General features: G+C 43.3%; 1 protein-coding gene across 1 annotated transcript; it reads left to right on the top strand.

The window, feature by feature from the left end:
* The first annotated feature begins 1,275 nt into the window (after positions 1-1,275).
* UTP25 (UTP25 small subunit processome component) lies at positions 1,276-16,346 on the top strand. The gene is made up of 12 exons (XM_005523366.2): positions 1,276-1,418; positions 2,617-2,656; positions 3,838-4,087; positions 4,794-5,000; positions 7,099-7,187; positions 8,553-8,963; positions 10,010-10,229; positions 12,229-12,431; positions 13,651-13,833; positions 14,425-14,537; positions 14,967-15,212; positions 15,994-16,346. Exons 1-12 carry the CDS (start codon positions 1,318-1,320, stop codon positions 16,238-16,240), a joined length of 2,310 nt encoding a protein of 769 aa, XP_005523423.2. The 5' UTR covers positions 1,276-1,317; the 3' UTR covers positions 16,241-16,346.
* Positions 16,347-24,144: the final 7,798 nt, after the last annotated feature.

Here is a 24,144-nt window from a genome sequence, read left to right as displayed (position 1 = left end):
AGAGCATGGCTGCCGACTTCACCAAAAAAACCTGGTAGCTGGAAATCGTTTATTTTAGTGTTGTTACATAACACGTTGGCTTTGACAGAACCTGCCAAGGGAATTTCTGCTGCTGGGCACAGCCAACTGGTGCTGCTGCCTGTATGCTGTGGGTAGTGGGAAAAGCAGGTCGGCAGAATGGATTAAGACAATTTCCCCCAAACCAGAGGGGTTTATTGAAGGTACAGACCGTGACATTAACAACACACAGGAGTAACTCCTAGAGGCTTCTGTGTAACTGAAGTTAATGTGCTTGCTTGCTTCAGTCAAATGCATGGATGCCCTCAGGTCAAGATAGCCAAGAAGCTACAATCCAACTGCTAAACTCTTTTTCCGTGTATTTTTCTTCCAAAATATTCCATGCCTCCATCCTATTTGGAATTACGTTGCCCTCACTTCTCGTACTCCCATAGACAGACAAACCTATTGTGTGTGCTTTGCACTTTACAACACCATTTACAGTCCCTCATTACAACAGACTAGAGGAGTTACAGCTAGGTCGTACAGAAACACGGGGATATGCGACAAAGAAGTTTAATGCAAAGAACTGAAAATTAATTTATTTGATACAATTTATGGTTGTTTCTGAAAAACTCTCTCCATACGCAGTAAAGCACGCTTAAGCAGCGCGTACGTACGATTCAGCAGTGACTTGTTAGAAGAGCCAGAATTTAGTGGGGTTTCATTTGCAGCTTTTTTGATTGCGCCTTTTAGAATAAGGCCGTCTGAATATTAAGCACTTGTGTTGCTGTCTCTAGCCTGGTTGCAGAGGTTTTCCCAGAGAATTTTAGCAAAGCACTGCAGATCACGGGTCAGCTGGAGAAGGTGCTGTAGCTCCACTAGCGTGTACCTGAGCTCCGCCAGGCCGAGCAGCGCCCGCCACGCCGCCACCACGCTGCTCGCCGGCCTCACCCCGGCTCCGGCAGCGGAAACGCGTCACGGCCCGCACCAAGCTCGGGGTGGCGGCCGGCAGCTTCCGGACGGGGTTGAATTTGGATGCAGTCTGGGACAAGTGTTTTCTGCCGGTACTTCGTGTTCCCCAGCGCGGTTCGCAGGCACAAACGCGCTCCCAGTGCGGCACGCGGGCCGCCGCCGGCGGGGCGAGGCCCGGCCCCTGAGCTCACCCCCCTCCGCCTCTCCTTCCAGCCGCCCCCGGCCCCGCCTTCCCAGGCGGCGCTGCCCGCCCCGGCATCGCCGTGCGGCGCCGGGCCGCGGGCACCGCCCCGCCGTGCGACAGCGCAGCGCGCCCGGCACCCACGTGGAGCGGGCCGGGCCGGCATGGGCAAGCGGCGAGCCGGGCGGGAGCTGCTGCGCAGCCTGAGCAAGAAGCAGAAGAAGCACTTGCGGGAGTTCGGCGAGGAGCACCCGTTCTATGACAGGTGAGTGCCGGGCTGGGCCAGCCCGCGCGGGGCCGCCCCTTCCCCGCGGTGCGGGGCTGCAGGGCCGAGGAGCCGCGCTCAGCCCGGGGCCGCTCCCTCTCACGCTTCCCCTGGGCTCCCGAGGGAAGGAGGGAGCTGCAAGGCGCACTGCCGCTCCTGAGCCGGGAGTCTCGAAAGCAGAACGGAAAGCAGGAAATCTCGGCTCGGATTTCCTTGCAATAAATGTGAACTCTTGTGGTGCAGCCCGGAGGCTGCCGCGAGTAGTCGGGAGGCGGAGGAGTGCGAGGTGGCTCCCATTTTGATACCAGGCTGGTCTCTTGGCTTGTCAGGGTTCCAGCTTTCCCACTGGTTAGTGCGTGCTCTTTTCTGATCTCGGAAAGAGTATGAAAATAGAGCAGCGAAGATTTGTGTGACAAGAGCCATTCCCTTCTCCGCGGGATGCCCGTCTGTCAAAATGATCACCTTCCTTATATACCCATGTATAAACTTCTGAGGAAAGAGCTGCTTAGTCCAGCTGCTGTGTGGTGTGTGGTGCTGCTGTAAAACCTTTAGGAGCATGCACACAGTGTTAAGGTTTGTTGTTTGTGTGTCCCCTGGGACCCTCCTGGCCTGTGTGGATTTGGGATGGAAGGCCTGCTGGAGGGAATGTCCCGTGTGTCACCCTGTACGGTGATGCTCAGTCCCACACAAGACTGCATCTTTTTGAAAGAATTGAGGTTAGTTTAAGCCCAGCTTATACAGTGGCTTCTTTGAAGAACTGCAGCCCAACACTGGTTAATTAATGCTGGTTTTCCTTTAATTTGTGTCTTTTTCCCACTTCACAGACAAATATTTAGTACTAGAAGTAGTTTTTGTTTAAATTTTTTAAAAACTACCCTTATAGCTAGATTCTTTTAATTCCTTTTGAGACATCATCTTCTGATTAACACTGGATTTTACTTCAAAATTTTTGTTGATCAGTTGTAATGCCTGAGCACTTAGGCTTCATGTACAGAGGGTTGCACCACCTGAGAGGGTGACCCTTAAGGGTAAATGCCCAGTCTGTTTTCTTACGGAGACATGTGTAATGGTTTGGTTTTAAGCTTTCCTTTAACTTCCTTAAACTTGCACAACTGATCAATTCACTCTTCCCTTAATTTCTTTCATCCTGTGTGGAACATTATTGGCAGAATAAGGTATTTTAGTGCTTTCTTTTCAGGGTTTCTGGAAGAGCAGAAGCAACTCAAATATGTGAACTGGTAATGTATTTTTACTCCTTCCTTATTTTTATCTTTGTATAGTTCAGTGAAATGAAAAACTTAGCATTTTGTGTTTCCAGCTTATTCAGGCTGATTAAGTTGTTCCACTTAGAAAAACAGGATTTAGGAGAAAAAGATCAATGTGATTTTTGTGTGGCTCTGAACTGTTTTCTGTAATGTCTAACTCAAAACTGTAATACCATCAGAGGGCAGAAGCAGCAGGAAATAACAGCAGTTCTTAACTTTTTTGTGTATTACTTAGTCACAGTGAAAATTAGATCATGCTTTAAGTTGTTTCAATAATGTTGATAAACTTAGTGTTGCATGAGTTAGGAGACTTTATTCTCTGTTGAACAAAGAAATATATTAATACTTATTCTTCTTCAGATTGCCAGTGCTTTACTTTTGTTTCGGTCAGTATTTGGTAACCTCCTTTATCATCAGATTAATAAAAGGTTTCAAAGTTTTAATTTGGAAAAATTAGTTACTCTGTTTCATTTGTTTCCTTTAGCAATTTGGGGTATTAATATAGTATTCAGTGATTTTTTTTTTTCCTTTTTGGGCTAAAAGAAACTAAGAAAAGAGTAAATGGTGTTGTGTTGATACTCATGGTTTCACTGTATTTTTGGATATAATATGGACATTGGTTTGTGCAAGCCCAGGACAGAACTGGGTCAAGTCTGGCTCGCTCAAAGTGTGGAGCTGTACAGCTGAACTAAACCCGACCAACTCCCCAGGGAACCGTTTTCCACTGACAGCTTTTTCACTTACGTTCTTGAGAGCCAGAAGCATTTCCAGCATGCTCTGTCCCTTGTATGGGTGCCTTTCTACAATTTTCAATCTGTGTGTGGTTTTCTTAGAAGAATCTGGTGCTGGTTCAGCAAATGCCTTGTCTATGAAGATCAAGTGTCCTCACTCAGCTGAGATGGAAAGCACTGGGTTTTGTGATACTCCAAGTCAAACTGGTGCAGAAAGAGGCACTTCAGTCTGTCTCCCAGGATACTTTCAAAATCTAAATGGAGGTGTCCAGCATAATTATTGGCATAAAATGGTGGGTCTTGAAAACCCCATTGCATCTGTGAGAGGGTAAACATAATAGTGCAAGTAGAGGTAAGGATATTTGCTTGCTGCTTTATAGGCTGTTACTGTTGTTGTGTTTACACTTGTGTTTTTCTTTCCAGTCTGAGGATTCTGATAAATCGAGTGCAGAAAGCGATTCAGAGACTGAAGTGGAACAGGTCTCTGGGTATCATAAGCTCCTGGCTACCCTGAAGACCTCACCTGAGTCTGAGAGTGAGGAAGAGGAAGATGAAAGTGAATCAGAAGAAGCTGAGGAAAGTGAGGCAGAAATGGACAGTGGAGGGTCCCAGGAGACTGGAGAAGCAGAGGGAGGTGAAGAAGATAAGAATGATGTTCCAGAGGAGGAAGAAGGTAGTTTGTCTTTTCCCATGCTTCTTTGGTAAATGTTGTTTGACTAACGTATGTTTTTAGCCAAGTTCCTGGTGTAGACTGGCTTGTTGGCTGGGTGCTCTTCTGCCTTGGAGACTCTGTTGCTCCATTGGCTCTGTGTGGGTGGGAGCAGCAGCTGCTGAAGGATTTAGCAGGGGAAAGGGTAGCTGTGCTCATTTTCCGCCAGACAGCCTGCTGCTGCTTCCTCAGATGTTGTTTGTGCGGCAGCACAGAGGAAATCCACATGGAGCAGCAGACCAGGGGTTCTCACCCACTCATGGGAGATGCAAGCTGTTCTCTCAAGCAGCATCTGGCTTGGCTGTGCCACCGAGAGGAGGGAAAGGTTTGCCTCACAGCACAGCACAGGAAAGAACGTGGAAATTGGAAGGAAACTTCCACTTTTACGGTGAGGTATCCGCATTGATGAAGCCTGCAAAGAAGTGCTGGGAGAGAGGAGTCAACCTTTAATCATTTCCAGTTATTTGGTGTCTTTGGAAACGAAAAGTTAAATTCCACAAATTATGTAACATTTGGCATGCTAGCCAAAAGTCATCTTTATTGTAGAATACAAAGCGTGCTTTTATCTTTTCTGATAGAGTTTTGGGAGGAAAAAATCAGTAACTCAAAGGGAACAGCATCTACAGACAGTAACTTTTCCAGGAGAAAATAACCTGTTTCTTTCTGACAGCCACAGACACAGCAGAGCAGATGCTCAGCCAGGAGCAGGCTGATGGCACAGATATCTCTTGTGACCCACGTCATGGAGTAATTGAGGAGTTTACTGATGTAAAACATGAATCTGAATTTAGCTTGGAAACCAATTTCATGGAAGAGGAGAGTGGAGATTGCAATGCAGATAGAAGAGACAGCAGTTCTTCACAAGGTCTTTCAGCAGGTAAAAAGTTGATTGTGTGTCTGTGTTTACGGATCTGCCTTTAGAGGAGTATCTGTAAACATGTTTAAACTGTCCAACACCCTAGCAATAGGCTGTACAACTTCTAAGTTCTTCTACTACATTATTCATGGTACTGCCCACATGTCAGATGGTTACATAAGGGACCCTTAATGCAGCTGTGCAGCTGAACCATTTGTTCTCTGTAGCCCCTGGGGACTGGGATTCATGTGGGGTTTCTGCTATGACTGGTAAAGTTTGAAGTATCAAGGACTAGAAAAGTGTGTGGAGGGTGTTGTTCTGCTGCTTTAGTAGTAGTTTTAAAAGCGACTGTAATACAAAGAGCTCTGCAAGCCTGCACTTGACTAGGGAAGATATTCTTGGCACAAACAGCGCAGGAGATAATCACAAAACTGACCTGTGAGGGCATCCTTCACATCTCAGTGGAGTTAGAGGTCAGATTCTGAGAAGCTTGGAGCAGCCACAGTAATTTAGACAAAGCGTTCTCAGAATTTTGAAGGTTATGCAGAGGAATCTGGTTGCACCAGGATCAGGAGAGTATGAAGCCTCAGCAGAGCACATGTAATGTCTTTTAAGGGTGTATCCCAGAATCTCAGTGCACTGATGGATGCATCTGAAGCTCAGATACTGGAGTTGTCCCACCATATGTAACAAAATAACTGTGTTGCAGGGATGTGCGATCCTTCAGCGACATGGCACACCCTGGCACTTGCACAGCTTCTGCTCATATTTAATGCTCTGTGCCTTTAATATCAGATGGCATAGTTTGAGAGAGAGAAATATGTTTGTAGCATCCCTAGTGATGCTGGCTTGTCATCTTGGAGCAGCAGCTGACATTAGATCTGGGAGGCAGCCTGGGTGATACATGAAATGTGTGGAAGCATCAAAGGGCCATGTGATAGAAAAAACAGCTCGTTCTTGTTACCATGAGAATATGACTTAGGCTGTTGGCATTGCATTTTAATGAGAACGGTAGCTCTCCAACTGCATGCTAAGTATCCTAACAGCTTTGTTCCACCTATAAATGATGCACTACTCCTCAGTGGGTTCTTGTAGCTTGGAAGTGTCTTTATAATCTGTTGCAGAAAATTAATCACTTAAGATAGCAGAAAGGGGATGAATTTCTTCTCTGATCCTGGGGTCACTAAAATTCCTGAAAATGCATCCCATTACTCCCTCTACTTTATTAGGAAAATGCTGGAATCAGTAAAACTCAACTAAGGAGAGACCCTGCAGTACAATTAAATGATATCCAGTTCATTTGCATTTCTGAAAATATTTTCTCAATTTTTTTTTCAGTGTCATGATCAGTAAATATCTTGACTTTTGCCTGGGTAACGTGTGTGGGCTGGCTATTTGTTGGCGAGCACCAGTGTTCCCTAATTAGTTTTCTTTATGCAGCAAATGCTGCTGTGCTGCAAGCAGGATACAGGGCTTGGCTTTCAAAATTAACTTTGCATGTGACTTTGTGCGTGCCAGTGTTTTTGAGTATAATATGTTTTAACAGTTTTTTGCCTCTCCTTTCCTTTAAAAAAAAGATGCTTATTAAATAAATTAAATTTTTTCTCACTCCAGGCAATTTTTGCTCCCCTTCTCCAAAAGTTGCCTCATATTTCTCTGTTTAATTACAAACTGTGTTCATATTGCTGGCCAAAGCCCTGGGCAGAGCTATTTGTAAATTAGGAAGGTTAGGAAGTTCACTTGGGACTTTACTATTGACAGCCTTTTTCACCTGCAAGCAATGGACATGTCAGAGCTTAAGGCAAAAAATTGCCACTGTTTTCCACTACATAATTGTTTTCCTGTCTAACATTTGATTAGTGCTTGAAAATTCTAGTGCTTCCATAAGTGCTTCTTTTTCTTTTTTAAAAGCAATCTGTCAAATCTGTTCTCTCTGTTCTTTGCAGAGAGAATTTGACATCCTTTCTCTCATCTCCAAGTGCTTTGAAATAACTAGGTTTAATTGTGGTGTTGGCCAGCATGGAAACTGTTCATCTCATTTGCAAATCCGTTCTGCAACTCGATTCTACTATTAGCTGCAATAGTTCTCAGGCTGTTTTTTTGTTGTTACTGTAAATAGATCCATTTAAACAGCACATGGACAAAGAACTTGAGGAAAAGGAAGTAGAGAAAATGTCTGCGCTTCCTAAAACTTCAAGTCAAAGCCAGGTAATAATGTTCTGTAGTCATCCAGCATTCCTAAGGATGCCTGGATTAAAACAATCCTTTTTTTATACAGGTGAAGTAGATCACAATTGTTGTTAATAGCTGATGGCACTAGAATTATCGAGATTTTTGTCACTGTGTTGTTGTTGAACTGTTTTCTTCTTCACTTACTGCTGACCAAGAGTTAAAATGTGCACTCTGCTGTTCTGGAGGCATATGGTGATACATCGGAAACACGTAGCTTTAGCGTTTGAGCTGTAGTCCCAAAACCTTGACGAGGGGTGGAAACAGAGCTTGTTTCTGAGTGGTGACAGCACAGTGCCAGGGATGTGCTCTGCAGCTGAGCTTCTGAGGTGACCATGTACACTTTTAAAAGTACTTATGATGCACTTTCACATTCTTGCTTCAGGATGGCTCTGTCCCTGTACACATTTACAAGCCAGTGAAGGGGAATTTATTATTTACATTACTTCATTACTTAATTCTGGCAATAACATGTGAATTACAGTACCAGAAAACCACCTCAGTATTCGACAGAGAATATTGGTTTTCAGAATACTCATTTTTAGACAAACCTTTGCTTCATAACTTTTCCACATCTGATTTTGTTTTGGAGAGTTGCCTTCCATTCTGCTTAGCCATATGCTGGCTGACATTCACTGGAAGATACCCAATGGTTAGTTAGTCAGAGAGAAAGCTGTGATTTTTTTTTTTTTTCCAGTTTAATTTATTTTTTTGGCACATGATGGCCAAAATTACCAGTGCCACCTGAAGCAATGCATGATATATCTTTGCTTAAATTGGTCTAGCTACTTTACGGGGACAGTTGGGGACAACTTGCATAGCAGAAGGCTTAAAGTTTAGAGTTTTCCCCTAGTACACTGATAGCTGTTCAAAATCAGACAGACATCCAATAAGTCTGCATTTAACAACTGAATCACAACTTCTGGGATTACCCCCTAATGGGTTTGTTTTCTTCTTTGATCAAAGTATGTACCTCAGTGGGGCGAATTGGTAAGCACAGTTGGACTCCAGGGTTCTAATCTTGTCCCTGGTTTGAGCCACTGATTTGCTGGGCAGGTTAGGAAGAAAATTCCTCAGTTTCCTCTGGCCTGGTAACAGTTACAGACATATCATTGCAAAATCCATCCATATCTACCAAGCTGAAATTTATTGTTATTTATCCTGGCAGACTCTAAAAGGGATTGCATATTGAAAAAAAGGTTTCCACTTGTATTATGAAAAGATAAATTCCTTAATTTCATGAACTTGATTAAAGTTGATATTACCAGCTGTGGTGTTATGCTTTCAAGTGTGCAAGGTTTGGTACATATGACTCCTCAGTGTTGTTGGGTTATTATTTTTCAGTGGCCAAGGCTGGGTCAACTCATTTTTTCTTCCACTTTGGAGAAACATAAAACTTTGAAAGCGGACAAAGAAATTGATGTGAAACAGCTTCATCTCCACAAGCCTTTGGAATCCACTTGGCCAAAAGTGAATAAACAATTTCTGTCTGCAGTGGACAAACCACTTGATTCCTCTTTTACCCCATTACAAAGAGAGCTTTTCTGTATCATGAATTCATACCAGGACTTGTTCTATCCAGAAAGAAATGCTTTAACAAATGGAGAAGAGATCCGGCACACTTACTGCCTGCATGCCTTGAACCATGTCCTCAAGGCCAATGCCCAGGTGCTCAGCAACAATGCCAAACGGAGGGATCGAAAGCCAGGGACTGACACCGATGACCACAGGGATCAGGGGCTCACCAGGCCTAAGGTAAGAGAGCTCTGATTCCCTGATCCCCACCCTGGCCACCTGCTCTGGCTGTACAAACATCCTGGTAGTAGTTTACCCACAAGTATTTCTGTTGCTGTTCTCTCAGGTGATGTGTTCCTGGGCATGTGCTTTTCTAGATCCCTTTATCATGCCTGGAAGCTGTCCTCCATGGCCAGGGCAGGGAAAATGCCATGTGAGAAGCAGTGAGCTCAAGGTTGTTAGCCAGCCTGGTTCTATGCCAAGCCATGGGTTTGACTTTTTTTGATTCCCTATCACCAGAGATTGACAAGTTTTCCTGCTTCCATATTTAAATCTGCCAGTGCAGACAGGTGCCTCCACATCAATCTTCAGTATCAGTGCAGGTAGTGTAGGCTGTCACTCAATGTGGCATGTGCCAGAAATTCTTTTGTCCTTAGGCACTTGGAAGGACTTGCCTCCATGGAAGGATCTTTCTGTACCTAGGAATACCTCAGGGAATCCCAGCCTTGCTGTCAAGGCCACCTGTTGTAACTGGGGGAGTGGGCCTCAAACCAATCCTCCCAGGATTTGCAGCGTCCCATAGTTGATAACCAGGTGGATTCAGCTATGGCAGCCTGTCACCAGTGTGCCGGCTGCCTGTTGAACAGTTCCAGAGTTGAGTTTCAGTGTTTGCTGCATGCCTGGAAAGTCTTTGGTTTCCGTGTTGACTCCACCATCAGCTATTTATGTTTTGGGGTTCTGTGCAGAGACTGTTGCCACCCACACAAGAGCCAGCCCTTGACCCTGTCTCTGTGTCACAAGGCAAGCTCTTGCTTGCCTGGGGCTCAGGGAGGAGAGGAGTACGTGCTTAGTTTTCAGTTCCCCTGTACTGGTACCCTGAGGGAACTGAGGAACCAGGCTGAGCTGCTGGCCACAACCAGTTCAAGAGCTGTGCATCTTCGTGCTGCTTGTCAGAATGCTTTTGTTTGATTGTTGATCACGGGGGCAGATCCAAGCCAGAAGTTTAATTAATGTACATTTAATGGCGACATAATGGGTTATTCTCTTGTAACTGTTGATCTGCTCAGGTACTGATGATAGTGCCCTTCAGGGAGTGTGCTCTGCGGATTGTGCATATTATCATCAGTCTCCTTGAAGTGAATGACAAGAAAAAAATAGATGTAAGTAATAAAAAGCGCTTCAAGGGGGAGTTTGGCTCTGACCCGGAAGAGAAGCCCCCCAACCTGAAAAGACCTGAAGATTATGAAGCCGTCTTTGCTGGCAACATTGATGACCACTTCAGAATTGGTAATGACCTACTGAACAGATGATTTTTAGCTTGTACAGAACTGCTAAGTAGCAAATTTTTCCCAAATGCCTAAGAGGTGTCAGGGCTGGAAGTTCTGGTGAGATTCTAAGCTGCGTGGTGTTCCTGCTGATTTTGCCCTGGCAACCTGGATTTTTCTGAAAATCTTTCTTGCCTTGCCAGAACTTAAAAAGGAAGAGAAAATAGAGAAGTAATTATTTTCACATCAAGTTCAGAATAATTTAAAATGCAATGACAGCTTTATTCTAGCAGGACTGCCCACACCTCATTTTGGAGATAGCCTTGATTATGCAGCAAAATCTTTTCATGTTATAAAAAAAAAATATTTTGGGTTTAATTAGCCTGTTCACAATGTCTCATGTAATGGTTGGAACAAAATTAAAGCTCAATACTGAGTAAAGCAGTTTTCTGCTGTGCTTCCCGTGGTTTTCATGGAAGCAAATGGGTAGCAGCAAGTAGGAGTGTTGGACAAGCAGAAAATGTGAGACTGTTTCATAATACTGTAATCTTATGCTGTTTAGTAACTCAGTATGCAGAGAACTAGCTAGTGGCTTGGTTCCTGGAGCTGCTAAGATGAGAAGGCAGTTTTTCTAACTTGACAGATCAGAGGCTTTTGAAATAGTGCACCTTGAAAGATAAATTGGCACCCCAAGAAATGTAATGATACAATGGAAGATGTGAGCAGGTCGCACTCAGTCTTTCTTCCTTCCCCAGTGAATATCTCTCAGATGAGAGCATCTTACTTTCAGTAGCATAATAATTTTCCTTTTAGTCCTCTCCCGTACCACACTCTACTTGTTCCACTTACTGAGTGTTAAGAAATGATTGAAGAAACTTTCAGTGCTGTTAACTTGCAGAAGCAAATTATAGAAGCAGAATAATTTCTCTTTCTTACTGTGCTGCACACCCTGTTACTTCTGCACAAAGATCTAATTTAAAGCACATTTGTTATGCCTTACTGAAACCACCACTCACATTTTTAAACAGAAAGAAGACTTGATGTTTCTAAACTGTGTATATGCTGTGACAAGTGATATCTTCTTTCTGGAAATTCAACCAATTGAACCTTTATGATTTTATTTATTTTTCCATTTTTATCCTTGGGTTGAAATAGACAGCAGGAGGGGCCCCTACTGCTGCCTCTGAAATTGTTGGAAGGGCCTTCAGCTGTACCTGTGCTACCTGCCTTCACATGGACAAGGAGAGAAGTTGGAGAGACTTTCTTGGGCAGATTGAAGGGGATGGTTTGAATGTGGTCAGGACTAGCTGCATTTTTAAGACCAGAAAACTGTGGGTTTTAGAAATACTGCCATGTAGCTATGACACAAACTCCTTTGATTCCTTCCCTTTGGTATCTGTAACATGAGAGCTGACGGCTTAAGCTGGTTCAGAATGTACCCTGCAACACATAGTGTGAGAAGCACTACAGGTGCAAGACTTTAGTCACTGGAACATGAAGAACCTTGTCCTTTGTGGTTTGGTAGCAAATCTTTTAGCCCTGTGAATAAAGGCAGTTGATAGTCAAGAGATACATCCCAAATCTTTCATGACAGATTAAAGTAATATATAAATAATTCCTAAAGGCAGAGACCAAAGTTCAGTATTCAGGGAGAAAGGAGTAATTCATAATTTCTGGTTGGTTTGTTTTTTTTTTTTCTTAAGTTGTTCAGTCTCCTCATTACCCTGTTCAGCAGAAAATCAGAAACAATGTGTTTCAGGTAAAAATTTTCATTCAGATGATGAAAAATATTTTAAAAAATAATACAGAAATGCTTTGCTAAACTACATGAAAATTTTCCTAATGCTTGTCAAATGGGGTAAGCACTTTCTGGGTAGAGTTTCAGACAGATTAGTTGTGTCCAGCTGTATTCATCGGTGTGGGGAGAGGAAATGGGGGAAATTACTGCCCTAGAGCCTCCTGGAAGAATGTGTTTGATAATTGATGTTAACTGAGAAGTTGCTGTTGGTATTGTTGGACAGGGGTTGCGATCCTGCAGAAGAGCATGAGACTCTATGCACCCTTCTACTCCTCAGACATCATCATTGCCTCTCCCCTGGGCATCAGGACTGTCATTGGTGCAGAGGGGGAGAAGAAGAGAGACTTCGATTTTCTGTCATCAATAGAAATCCTCATAATTGATCAAGCAGACATTTACCTGATGCAGAACTGGGAACACGTTTTGGTGAGTTTTCCACATATGTATTCATTTTTGTGCTGTGCTGTGTCTTGCTGGTCTTGATGTTACTCAGTTTTGGCAGTGAGCAGTATAGCTGTTTTTTACTGATTTGATTCTGGGCATGGATGTTCATTTTTTTTTCCTCCCTTCACCCTGATATTTTCCTTTTACTAAGAATATTCTTTCTACAAATTTTGGGTAGCATTCAGGACATGTTTTCTTTGAAACCTAGTTTGGTGCTTTAGTAGTATATTTCATCAAAGGTGTTTTTTGGACAGTTTTAATTATCTTGCAGCAGGAGAATGATGATTCCTATAATCACATCTGGGAGAAATTATGCCAGCTGTCTGACTGCCCAGTGTCTCAATCAGATTGCAGCCATGTTAGGAATCTGTGCAGCCTAATTCAGGTTCCTCCAGAAAGCAAGAGGAGCTGGTGCATGTCTTCACAGACTGCAGACATACTAAGCACTAGTCATGTCCAGAGTTAAACAGTATGAAGGGTTTCCTGTACATTTAATGCAAAAAGAGCTCTTGGATTGTCGCTAGTACCCCTCCTTTTTGGCTTTTGGTTAATAGAAGTTTTCTGGATTGAAATGGTAAGGTTTTCTTTTCCACATAAAAACACCTCCAAGGTACCTGGACCAGAAATTTTGACTATACAATGTCACTGTGCATTTTGGATGAGTCCAGAAGGTGGTCTTTCCTCAGGAGTCACAGAAAAGGGGCACATGAGCCTACACAATATCTGAGGAATGAGTCTTGGAGCCTGCGTTCTGTTTTTCCCTTTAGGTGCAACTGCCTGCCAAGTGGTGGCAGGGATGCCAGTCCTAGGCGTTGTTCCCTGAGGGCAAAATGCAGTGAATTTCGTCAAACTCTCCCCAAATGTGATGAGAGCTGAGCTGTGCTTGGGCTTCTTTTAGCTCAGAAACCAATGGGCCCATTGACTTTAATACAAACAAATCCATTATACTTGCCTCAGGAGAATATTAGGAGGTTACTGCTCCTGGTGACTAAAGAGATGGTAGCTTTCAGTTCTGTGTCAGGAAATCAAGTAAATTGCTCTTGCTGTGGTCAATAAATTCCAGACCGTGGTGTCTTGGGAGATGCTGCTTGTTTATATTTTGTGCTGCCTTGCTGGTCCCTGCCCTCTTTCCTACTGCAGTTAAGGCTTTTGCAGGCAGTCAGGGATGTCAGCAGTGATGTGTCTCCATCTGTCTGTGCAGCACCTGATGAAGCACATTAACCTGCTGCCTCTGGATTCCCATGGGGTGGACTTTTCCCGAGTGCGGATGCTGAATCTCAACAACTGGTCCAAGTACTACCGGCAGACGCTGCTGTTCAGTGCTCTCCAGGACCCCCAGATTAACTCTGTCTTCAACAAACACTGCTTCAATTACGTTGGGCAGGTGAGTAGCTGGAATGCTGGTGTGGAAGGGAGGGGGAGAGGAAGAGAAAATCCAACATGTAGAAAAATTCTGTAGCTCAGTTGCTGACCGTGTATGCCTACTATTTCCCTCATCCATCTGAATCTCCATGACATTGCATACTGTGCCAGAGGCACAAAGAACTGCTCCTCAGGTAGTAATACTTATTTGATACTTTTATTTCATAGTAGCTGCTGCTTCATGTCAGAAATCGGATTTTTTTTTCAATTTGACAGAGTCAAGTTATTTTGTTTTACTTATTTTGTTGTTAAATGGAGAGTTTATCTGCTTCCTTTTTATCTCCTACTGTGTAAGATGCATGTATTGTTAGTATTTTGAAAGAAACAGGAGCAAAGTAAAAACTTCAGGAGACTGTCTCAGATATATGGGATTCAGTGCATAAGCAGTCATCGTGTGTTTAACAGACCTGGTTTTTCTATCATGACTGTAGTTTTGTACTTGAGTTTTCTTAAAAACAGCCTTGTGCTGTCAGATGCCAGCTGCGAAAAGCTGGCTGCAGTGTGCCTACCTTTGGAATGCTGCTTCCCTAAACATCCAACTTCCTTCTCACAGGTGGCTGTCCGCAACGTGCCGCTCACTGGCTCCATCAGCCACGTGGTGGTCCAGCTTCCTCATGTTTTTCGGCGATTAGAAGCCGACAGTGTATCTTCTGTGATAGATGCAAGGTACTTTGTGTCTTGGACTGTTTTGCTGTGCTCTAATGACTGCAGTTTCAGATTTAGTGGAGTGTCCTGCAGAGCACACTGTGGGTTCACCACAGAAGTGCATCTTCTTCAGCCCACAGGTGTGGGCTGGGCTCTGCACAGGTGGAGGGGAATACTGACCTTCTTTCCAAAGGCTCTGGAGAATAGAATCTGGGGAAGGAATACCAATCTCTACTGTAATTGTGTAGTGCTGCTGAAGTCTTTTATCTTCTACACATGTAAAAATCCTGTGAAGTTAAAAGAAGGAAAAATGTAGTGAAAATCTTTGGCAATGTGTTGTTTGATGATATACATTCATCAAACTCATATATGCGAGTTTCCTGAGCTCATCAGAATTAGAAAGCTGAAGTTTAACCCTGGTTAAAACATATTTCTTTTTTTTAAATTGAGGTTTCAGTTTTTCATTGACAAAGTTCTGCCCGAGTACCGCGACGCCATCATGTCCCACACGCTCATTTATGTCCCATCCTACTTTGACTACGTGCGCCTTCGTAACTACTTCAAGAAAGAGGACCTGAATTTCACTCACATCTGTGAATACACGAAAAAAGCTGCTGTCTGCAGAGCAAGGCGCTTCTTTCTCAAGGGAGAGAAGCAGTTTTTATTGTTCACTGAACGTTTCCACTTCTACAAAAGGTGAATTGCGGACCAAGTTTTCCCTCTGAGTTGTGTGTGTGAAGGTAGAGTCTGACCTTAGTCATAGATGGGCTGTGCTGCTTTTTGAATCTGTTGGATCCCTCTGAGGACTTCTTTGACTGAAGTCAGAGTTGTTAAGTTTACTTTTAAGTTTTTACCTTGTCCAGTCCCTTTGCAGAGACTTTAGTATTTTGTTATGAGCAAAGCTTTATTCAGGAAGGTAAGTGCTGCCAAGTTCCAGTGATATCAGGACAGGATGATATTGCCTGCAAATGGCAGGCCTTTTATTGGCCTATTTATTTTTGGGCCTTTTATTTGTGTTCATCTGTGCCACAATAATTGTATAAAATTTTGGAAATAGTATATAATTGATTAAATAATACAATACAGCAAGCTGAGACCGCCTGGAAAATTTGCTACATCCTGACTGGAGTTGTTTACAGATTCGTAATGGAATAGGATTTTTTTTCTGTTAGAAGATGTTTTAGCAAATACAAAAAGTTTCATTAGGCTCAGTCTGATCAGGCTGACTACTTCGTAAATTGGTGGTGGTTGGTACTTTAGAGGAGGTCATTGTGCATGGCAGTGTGAGCTTTTCCCCCTAAATTCTACTTCTCTCTTTAGTCTTCAGTCCATGGCACAAGGTTTGTGAAGTTGAGCTACAGCTGATGTGCACTGGGGTTGATGGAAATTGGAAGACTCAATAGAGGATTGATGTTTTAATGTGCATATTTTGTAAAATTTGCCTCACATTTTTTGGTTTTTGTTTTTTCTACTGCAGGTATACAATAAAAGGCATTAGGAACCTCATTTTCTATGAATTACCAACATACTCCCATTTCTACAGTGAGATTTGTAACATGCTGAAGGCCACAGACAATGGGGTGGATGCTACTTGGACTTGTACTGCTCTCTACTCCAAGTATGATGCTCAGAAATTGGCTGCAGTGGTTGGCATAGACCGCACAGCTCAAATGCTACAGTCCAAGAAGAATGTGCACCTCTTTGTTACAGGAGAAAATGATTAAGTGATTGTACAGACTGGATGATAGGATGGACCTGCATTTTATTCCTAATGCAGATTTTTATATTGCTTTTTAAAAAAGTATTAAACTTTTAACTCCCTTTTGTTAATTATTCTGTTGAAAATGTTTGTATAGTATTAAATTTTGTATTTCAGTACTCTTTCCAACAAGAAATGAAGGATGCCATTCAAAAAAGCACAGCTTAGGAGGTGTTTGCTGTGAAACAAAATCAATCCAGAACTCTTTTTCTTGTATATTAAAAAAATCATGGGTCAGATTCATGCAGTGATAAATTGTCGCTGCTGGACACAAAATGATTCACACAGACACAGCTCAATGTGTGATAGGAAAAAGAGAGCGATTTATTCTGTGGTTTCAGTATTTATAGATACTCGACAACGACCAGGAATTGGATAGTCAGGTTACCACCTTCCCACCCACACTGGTCATGAGAAACGTCCATCAAAAGACATTTCTTTAATGGAATGTATAAACATCTATGTTTATAGTTACTTTCCTGGGAAAGTGGCTAGAAACTATGAAAACAAGATCAGAAGGCTTAATTCTCAGGGTGACAATAAATAGCTTTTGATTAGACTGTTTAATTTCATTTTCCAGTGTAGCAAATGCACCTTCGTTTCTCAAAGAGAAGTTTTTCTTGTCTAGGATAAGAAAAATGCCCATATATTTAATGAGTCACTATTCTGTAAGCCTACACAAGGGAGGTGCAGGCAAGGCCTCTACAGCACAAGTGTGTTGCTGAATGAGAGTTGGACTTGCTTCAAGTTGACACTTGTGAGAATTCTTAAATGTGCTTGGGTAGGAGCTATGGGTTTGTGTTTTTCTTGGAGTGACCTAAATATCTCTGCCTCCTATTTCCAACAGACCCTCTGGCTGGTCAGTTTTACCAGGGATAAGTACAAAACTTATCTGCAGGGGATGCAGTTTGCAAATGCCCATGGAATGGTATCTGGCAACACAGGTGGAGGTGAGGTAGTTGGTTTGTCTGGTTTTTCTCCTGATGGTTGCATGGACAACATGGAAACATTATGGTGCTGCCTTTTTCTTTCTCTTCTTCCAGGAAGTTAAGTCTAATTTAAAAGGAGCTAAAAGTAGAAGGATTAGTTTTTGTAAGCACGTGCTAGGACTGCAGGAAGATTGTTCTCCAGAGGGGCAGGTGAGCCCTGTGTCAGCCCAAATGCAAGGAGGAAGTATCCTGTAATAAGCTTTGATGGAATTCTTGTCTAGGAGGCTTAAGTAAATACACCAAAGTGAAAGAGACTCCTTGAGTAAATGAGGCACATACTTTCTGCCAATTTTTGTCATATTCCTGATTCCTATACTCCTCAAAGGCTGTGATCTCGAGTAGTTACCATTTAGTAGACATGAAATCCCATGCAGTTTCTTGCTTTGCGTTTTAAGCCATGTCAATTTTACATACCTCTGCTGTAGCACAGAAGAATTAAGAGCCAGCCCCAGCAAACTTTTCCTAGTGGACGATCTGTCTCCTGTACAGCACAGAGTAGTGGTGGCAATCAAGGGTTTTTATTGTATGACCCAGGCTGGATGTGGAAGAATTATGGCTGTGCATATGAAAACAAGCGCACAAAATAGGATTAAGGAATTTCCTTTCTACACCGGATGTACTTAGCAGAGATAATAGCTGACCTCTGAGGAAGGTAAAGTGGGATAGCTGCTTAGGGAGATAACATGATGCAGTGCAGCTCCTGTTTAAAAAAGCAGCAAGAGTTTTGTGCCAGAGCCTTACCTCTGCAAGGATTTTTCTGCCCACATTGAAATTAGAAGCAAAGTGCTTTGATGGGAGTAAGGCCAGACTGTAGACTGAGGCCCTCATGATTTTTTTATCAGCTACCTGGGTTTGTTCCAAAGACAAGCATACTTGGAAATTTGAAATGTGTATACCAGTGTCACATTTCTGATATTGGTGACTAATTATAACTCACTGATTGCTAAAGCAGTGTGTAAATGCCTCTTCACACGCTCAGAGTTGCCAGCACAGAGCCTTGGAGAGCTTGTGCATGAGGGTTTTGTGGCCTGACAAATTCTTACTTGCCTTAGTAGGGAGCCTCATCAGCCAGCGCTGATCCTAGGCAGGAATTCTGCGTAGCAGCCTGTGGTAGCGGGTCAAACAGGTTTGCTGATACGGGGAGCTCTCTGTACTGATACAAAGATCCCTTTTTTATCAGCTTAAATAATTCCCTGGTGCAGGGGTTTGTTCAAGACTGGTTGTTCCAGAGTGAGTTACTGGGGGATGGTGAGCACCAAGGTCAGAGTTTGGCCCATCCTGGATGTGTGTTCATGGACACAAATGCTTCATTTGCTGGGAAAACTGCTGGCTCCAAGCGAGTTACTTAGAGCCCTTCCTCCTGGTGATAATGTGGCTTTCACAGAGGTGGCTGAACCTCATGCATTTGTGTGGGGACACTAAGTTTTAGAAATGGAATTCAAAGGAGTGGGTTTTTTTAAACTGTTCAACCCTTGTTCAAATTCTGACATAAATGGAGTAAGAAAGGTGTTAGCAAATACAGTATTTTACCTGTTTTTACTTGACAGCATGCAGTCTGCACTTTGCCATTTTTTCACAAGAATGCACCAATGATGAGTAATTACGCATCTCAACAAAACAAATGTAAAACAATTTCATTTTGACCTCAGTACCATACCTTTGTGAGGGTGATGGTATCCTTAAGAATCCATTTTTTGTTCATTGTTTTAGGAGGATCTCAGAGTACTGACAACTAATGCTGTATTCTTTGGGAAATGTGCTTTACCATAGTGTGAGAGCTGACTGCCTGTTCCAGGCCCTGGCTGCTAACACACAGTGGTGCCAAAGCATTAGCACCTAGCTTTGGGAAATTCAAACCCAAGGGTAAAAATAACTGGAGTTAAGCTGTTAAACAAGAATTTCTCCTTAGTATCTCCTGCTTCAGGAAATTTCTAAGGAAATCTACTAATGGATGACCAAGAGAAAGACATACCTGTCTCTGTAGGAAAATTGTTCTTGCAGCTAATGAGTTCATGTTCTAATGGATCGTTTTTTCACTAGCACAACCTAATCAGCATAAGAGGTCTACATTTTGTTGCTCCTTTCAAAGATGACAAAAAGGCAGGTTTTTTTTTTCCTCTGAAAATGTGTTTGCAGGATAAGAGCCAGCCTTCTGCTGCTGCCAGTATTAATGTGGAGGAGGGAGGGAAAGGTGACTTGGGGACAGTCTGTCTCCACACTGGAGAGCTGCCTCCTGTGAAGAGGCAGGTTGTTGGTTTTGCAGGAGTTATTGGGAAACATGGGACAAATCACATGAGAGAGAAACTGGAGCATTCTGTTAACAGCAGCAGAATTAACAATTACTTTACAGCTGTGCTGTCAGAGGCTGCCAGGGTTTCTCAGCTCTCCATTAGTCATGCTCCATGGCCTCAGCCCCAGGAGTTACTCTCCAGGGTTTGGGGTTTTTTTGAGCTTGGTAACCAAGCATGTCTGATGAAACAGTTTGTGGAGGGAGCAGTGGAGAAACCATCACGGGGGGGATGCATGAGCAGCCTGTGCAGAGAGGGAGAGGGCTGTGAGCAAGGACAGGATGCAGTCAGGCCCTGCTCTCCCCCAGCTGCCTGGGCTGCCCCAGTGCTGTCCTGTCTGGAGACAGCAGAGGACTCCTCCCTTCACTACAGGGGTCTGGTCAGAGAGCTCCCACAGTTCTGCACTGGGAAGGGAGCAGGTCCCTGGGGAGGTCAGTGGGATGAGCCTTCATCTTCCCCTCCGCAGATGCCAGGTGACCCTTAATTCCATAGGGAAGGTGAAGGTGCTGCTGGTGTGCTGGCTGAGCTGGGCCAGGCTGCAGCCCAGGAGGGAGACACAAAGCCAGAAGTATGACTGGAAAACACCACACAGGATTTAAGATACACATGTATTACTGGAGCCAGAGCTCCTCCTGGCCAACAGGGTATTTTTGCCCATATTAGATCTAAGACATAGTTTAGTCCCTGTGGTTTAAAATATCATCTGTGCTGACCTTGACAGTAAAGAGTAATTAAAGAGCCCAGGGCTGATTGTATATTAATTAACCATTAGCTTCAGTGGTGCTTGAGGGTTGCTTGTTTTATCAGTTGGACTGGGAGTCGGGCTGAGACCAGCTCTGGGATGGATAAACAGCTAACAGGTGTGAGCTGGTAATGGGAACTGGTTACCTGAAATGGAGAGGAGGGAATGGCCATAACATTGAGTGGTGTTTAAGGAATAAATATTTGATTATGTAAGAGAGGTGCAGGAATCACAGTAAAGGACATGAGAGAGATGAAGGTAAGGTACAGAAAAACAACACAGAACAAAATCAGGATTGTAAGCATGGAGCAGTTGACAATATAATTATGTAGCCGCAACTATAAACAGGAATTTGGCCTTGTTCTTCCAGACAAAACAGGAAAATCACACTGAAGTCCTACATGCTGTACATGACATTACATTTCCAGGGTCAAATCCTTACCAGTGACAGTGGCATAAATCTAAAGAGATGTTGCCAGAATTGCTAAAACATTATTAGCCCCTCTTTTACGCCCTTACAAAAGGGGGACTTGGTAGCTGGGACCACAACTGAAAAACCATGACCAGTACCTTGTTATTAATAATAAAGAAGCAGAAATTTCCATTTTATTTACTTGCCCTGGGTGTCACGTGTCAAAAGCTCTCACTGCCATTTAATTAATGTTAGTAAACAATTACTATTTAGTTTTTAAAAATGTATACTTTTTAAATTGAAGTAGGAAAAGCAGAATCAGTTTTGTATGAAGTCATGAGCTTTGATATTACGTGAATAAACAGGAACCAATTAATATAATTTATTTGTACTTTTACAAGGTTTTTGAGAAGTCCCTTGATAAGGGGGGGGCTTCTAAATTTTTTGGCGAGGCTGGAAGGATCATGGCTGCTCATTGCAACAAAAACCTCTAAGTTACTCCATGCCATGTTCTCTGATGACTATCTCTCTAGCATGAGCTATCACATTTCCCTTTCAGAAATGTGAACAGAATAATGTTTTATTCTGTGTGTTCATCTGGCCCCCACTTACTAGCTTAATCACAGAATTAATGCTCCTCTAGCCTGGGGAAGAAATTGAAAGGAGGGGAGCATACCTGGCCTTGCAGCCGTTTGGAGCTGGGCTCAACAGGAAGACATGTCCAGAAAAGCCCATTGGAGCATCAAGAAATGGATGATCAGTCAGGAGGTGTCTTTGGGAAAAGAAGCCTTGTGGGTTCCTCTGGTGCAGCCAGTGCTGAGTAATTGGAGAGTAAGCTGGGTTTTCTGACAGCTCATGTTTCTTAGACATCACTGAACATAGCACTATGACTTAAATATGAAAATTACCTGCCCCTAAGCATGGTCTTGTTATAAATGCAAAGGCAGATTTGGGTTAAATAAAAACAATTTATTATAAAACAATTTTTATAAAAAAATAAACAATGAGGGAAAACCACAATAAAACAAACAGCGCAGCGCTGGGTGGACAGGGGTCTATACCCAAAGGTATAGGTGTTCCCAAATCCACGAAGGAGGGTAAACTGTCCGGGGTTTTTATAGGGATTTTTAGCCTTGAGGCCAAATTCCAGGCAGGCACCATTCATCAACAGTCTTTGATTGTCGTATGAATTGATTTCCTGGCATTGGAGAATAGAGTCGAATGGACGTCCGGACCGAGTCTCCTCATATGTAAAGAAATTCTGAGTGGCTCTTGTGGTTCAGGCCATCCGGATGGGATGGCTGGATCCGGGTTGGAGCCGATGGATATTTCGGCTGGATTTTTCCTTTTGTTTACTTGATGGCTTCCCCTAACGGTAGCCCGCAAGGCGAGGTGTTCAGGTCCGGTGATGAATATCTCGTCGGAGCCTCTCCGTTTTGGCTTGATGTTTCGTGTCCTGTCTATTCTTCCCTGTTGATGGTCACCGAGCCTGTCCTTGTCAGTTTGAGGAGTTTTTTTTTTTTCTGTCAGCTTGATGGGCTGCGTCCTGTCTATTCTTTTTGTTGATGGGCGCCGGCTAGGATCGTTATCCTTTGAGTGGGAATTCGTGGCTAGATCTGGGAAGGGCTTGTGTGTCATACTGTACTTTATATTTTATATCATTATTGTTATATACATTTATTTAGATTTCTACGAATTTTTTACAAGTTCATTTCTCACAGTCTCACCCTTTCTCTGTTAAATTAAAGGACATGTTTAAATTAACTAAAATAATGAAATTTGAGGTTGCAGGTCTGTAACTTGGCTTCTGCTCTGTTGCCCTCCCAGAGCAGGGGAAGATCCAGTGGTAATTTGCATTGCCTCTTCTGCCATTCCGGATCCTTCAGGCTGCTTTGTGCTTCATTTCTCCCTCCCCTTCTCCCACGTGGGTATTGTCAGCGGAGTTGGGGGGAATGCAGTTAAAAGCTGGTAAAATGCAGCTAACCCAGGAAAAGAGCCCCAAAGGAATAAATTAGTGTCTGAATTAATTCTTGCTACAAGCTGGAAGTTCTCCAGTAGCTTCAGAAGCTGCTTGCTTGAGTCCAAAGGAAGGGGAGATCATTCAGAGATGGAGGTGCAGGAGCTCTTGGAAGTGCTTACAGGCTTTGTGAAACAGCTCACCTGAACTGCAGGCATGGGAATGTTTGGTGGAATTGGCCCACGGGTGCAAAGAAGCCTGCCTTGAAGCAGAAATCAGAATCCCAGTAAGGTCCTGTTTCCAAAGAAGACCAAATGATGGTGCTCCAAATCTGAGCCCTTAAATGCACCACATGAGGTACTTTGGGAAGGAAAACAGCATGGCAAGTCTCTGTTACTGGGAGGAGTCACAGTATGGGGAGACCCCAGGGCAAGCACAAGGATCAGGGTGTTTCTGGCAGTGCACAAGGAGCTGTCAGCACCACCAAGACGGTGTGACTGAAGCAGCAAGGTACAGAGCAAGTGCAAAGTTTCCTCCTGGGAGAAGGCTGGCCTGCAGGAATTTTGCTGCACTTCTTTTAGAGGTACAGAACAGAGTGTGAAAGAAGCTCAGATCCAAGGGGCTTTCCCCCAAAGCTTTGCAAGAGGAAAGGAAATTAATGGTGTAAAGTACTTCTTTTTTTCCATCAGTCAGATGCAATTAGGTATCCTTTGCCTTCTGCTGACTTCTGCTTAAGGGAGAAAAACAGTGGAGAGCCTCTTTACCCTGGAAACCTGTGAGGTCTGAGGCCAGCACAGAACAAACAGTGAAGGAAGCTGTGGTGTCTCCACCAAGGAGGAGAGGTGGAGCAAGAGTTGCCCTTCAGGTGTCTTCCATTTACAGTAAACAAATCTGCTGCCACTTTAGGGAGGGTTACTTACACCACCATAAGTCACTGTAGGTCTGGGTTTGCACATGTGTTGCTTTTTATTTTTAATTTCCTGCTAGCCTTTCCATTTTTTTTTTCTTGGAGGAGGGGCTCAATGCACATAGGTATGGTACAGATGTTTTGCCTGTGGTGGTGAAACAACAGCGGTTTTGCCCTTCTATAGCAGAGAAAAGGAAAGAGCAGCAGGATTTGCCTGGATGTTTTGTAGGAGGAACCTCAACAGTCTCTTGGAGAGTAAATTTAGTCTTTTCCTGGTATTGTATTTTACTAAAGTTGTGGAAATAAATCTATTCAGTGGGTAACAGTGAAGCATCAGTGATCATATTTTGTGAACCTGTATCCTATAGACTTCAGGTCTCATGTGGCAGTTTTTCAGTTTTTTTTCCTTTGGTCAAAAATAAAGAAAAAAAAAGAAAAATGTCTTCAGCAGTCAAAGTGCTAACACATTTCACTTGCAAGTGATGAGTAAGGAAGGGGCCAGGACTTTTCAGCAGGTTATAGAGCATCTAATAGATCATTTATTGGCAAGGTTTAGAGCAGTTGAACCTAAAGG

This window comes from Pseudopodoces humilis, chromosome 3, assembly GCF_049639895.1.
Source record: "Pseudopodoces humilis isolate 2021_Gansu_Grassland_sample_001 chromosome 3, ASM4963989v1, whole genome shotgun sequence".
In the NCBI taxonomy this organism is placed as follows: Eukaryota; Metazoa; Chordata; class Aves; order Passeriformes; family Paridae; genus Pseudopodoces; species Pseudopodoces humilis.
Note: the sequence above shows the minus strand (reverse complement) of the source record. Positions and strands in the feature narration are given on the sequence as shown.

Coding starts and splice junctions, on each gene's coding strand:
- UTP25 (XM_005523366.2), top strand. CDS start 1,318: ATGGGCAAGCGGCGAGCCGGGCGGGAGCTGCTGCGCAGCCTGAGCAAG. Junction 5,001..7,098: donor TTCACAAGGTCTTTCAGCAG/GTAAAAAGTTGA, acceptor TACTGTAAATAG/ATCCATTTAAACAGCACATG. Junction 14,538..14,966: donor TCTTCTGTGATAGATGCAAG/GTACTTTGTGTC, acceptor TTTTAAATTGAG/GTTTCAGTTTTTCATTGACA.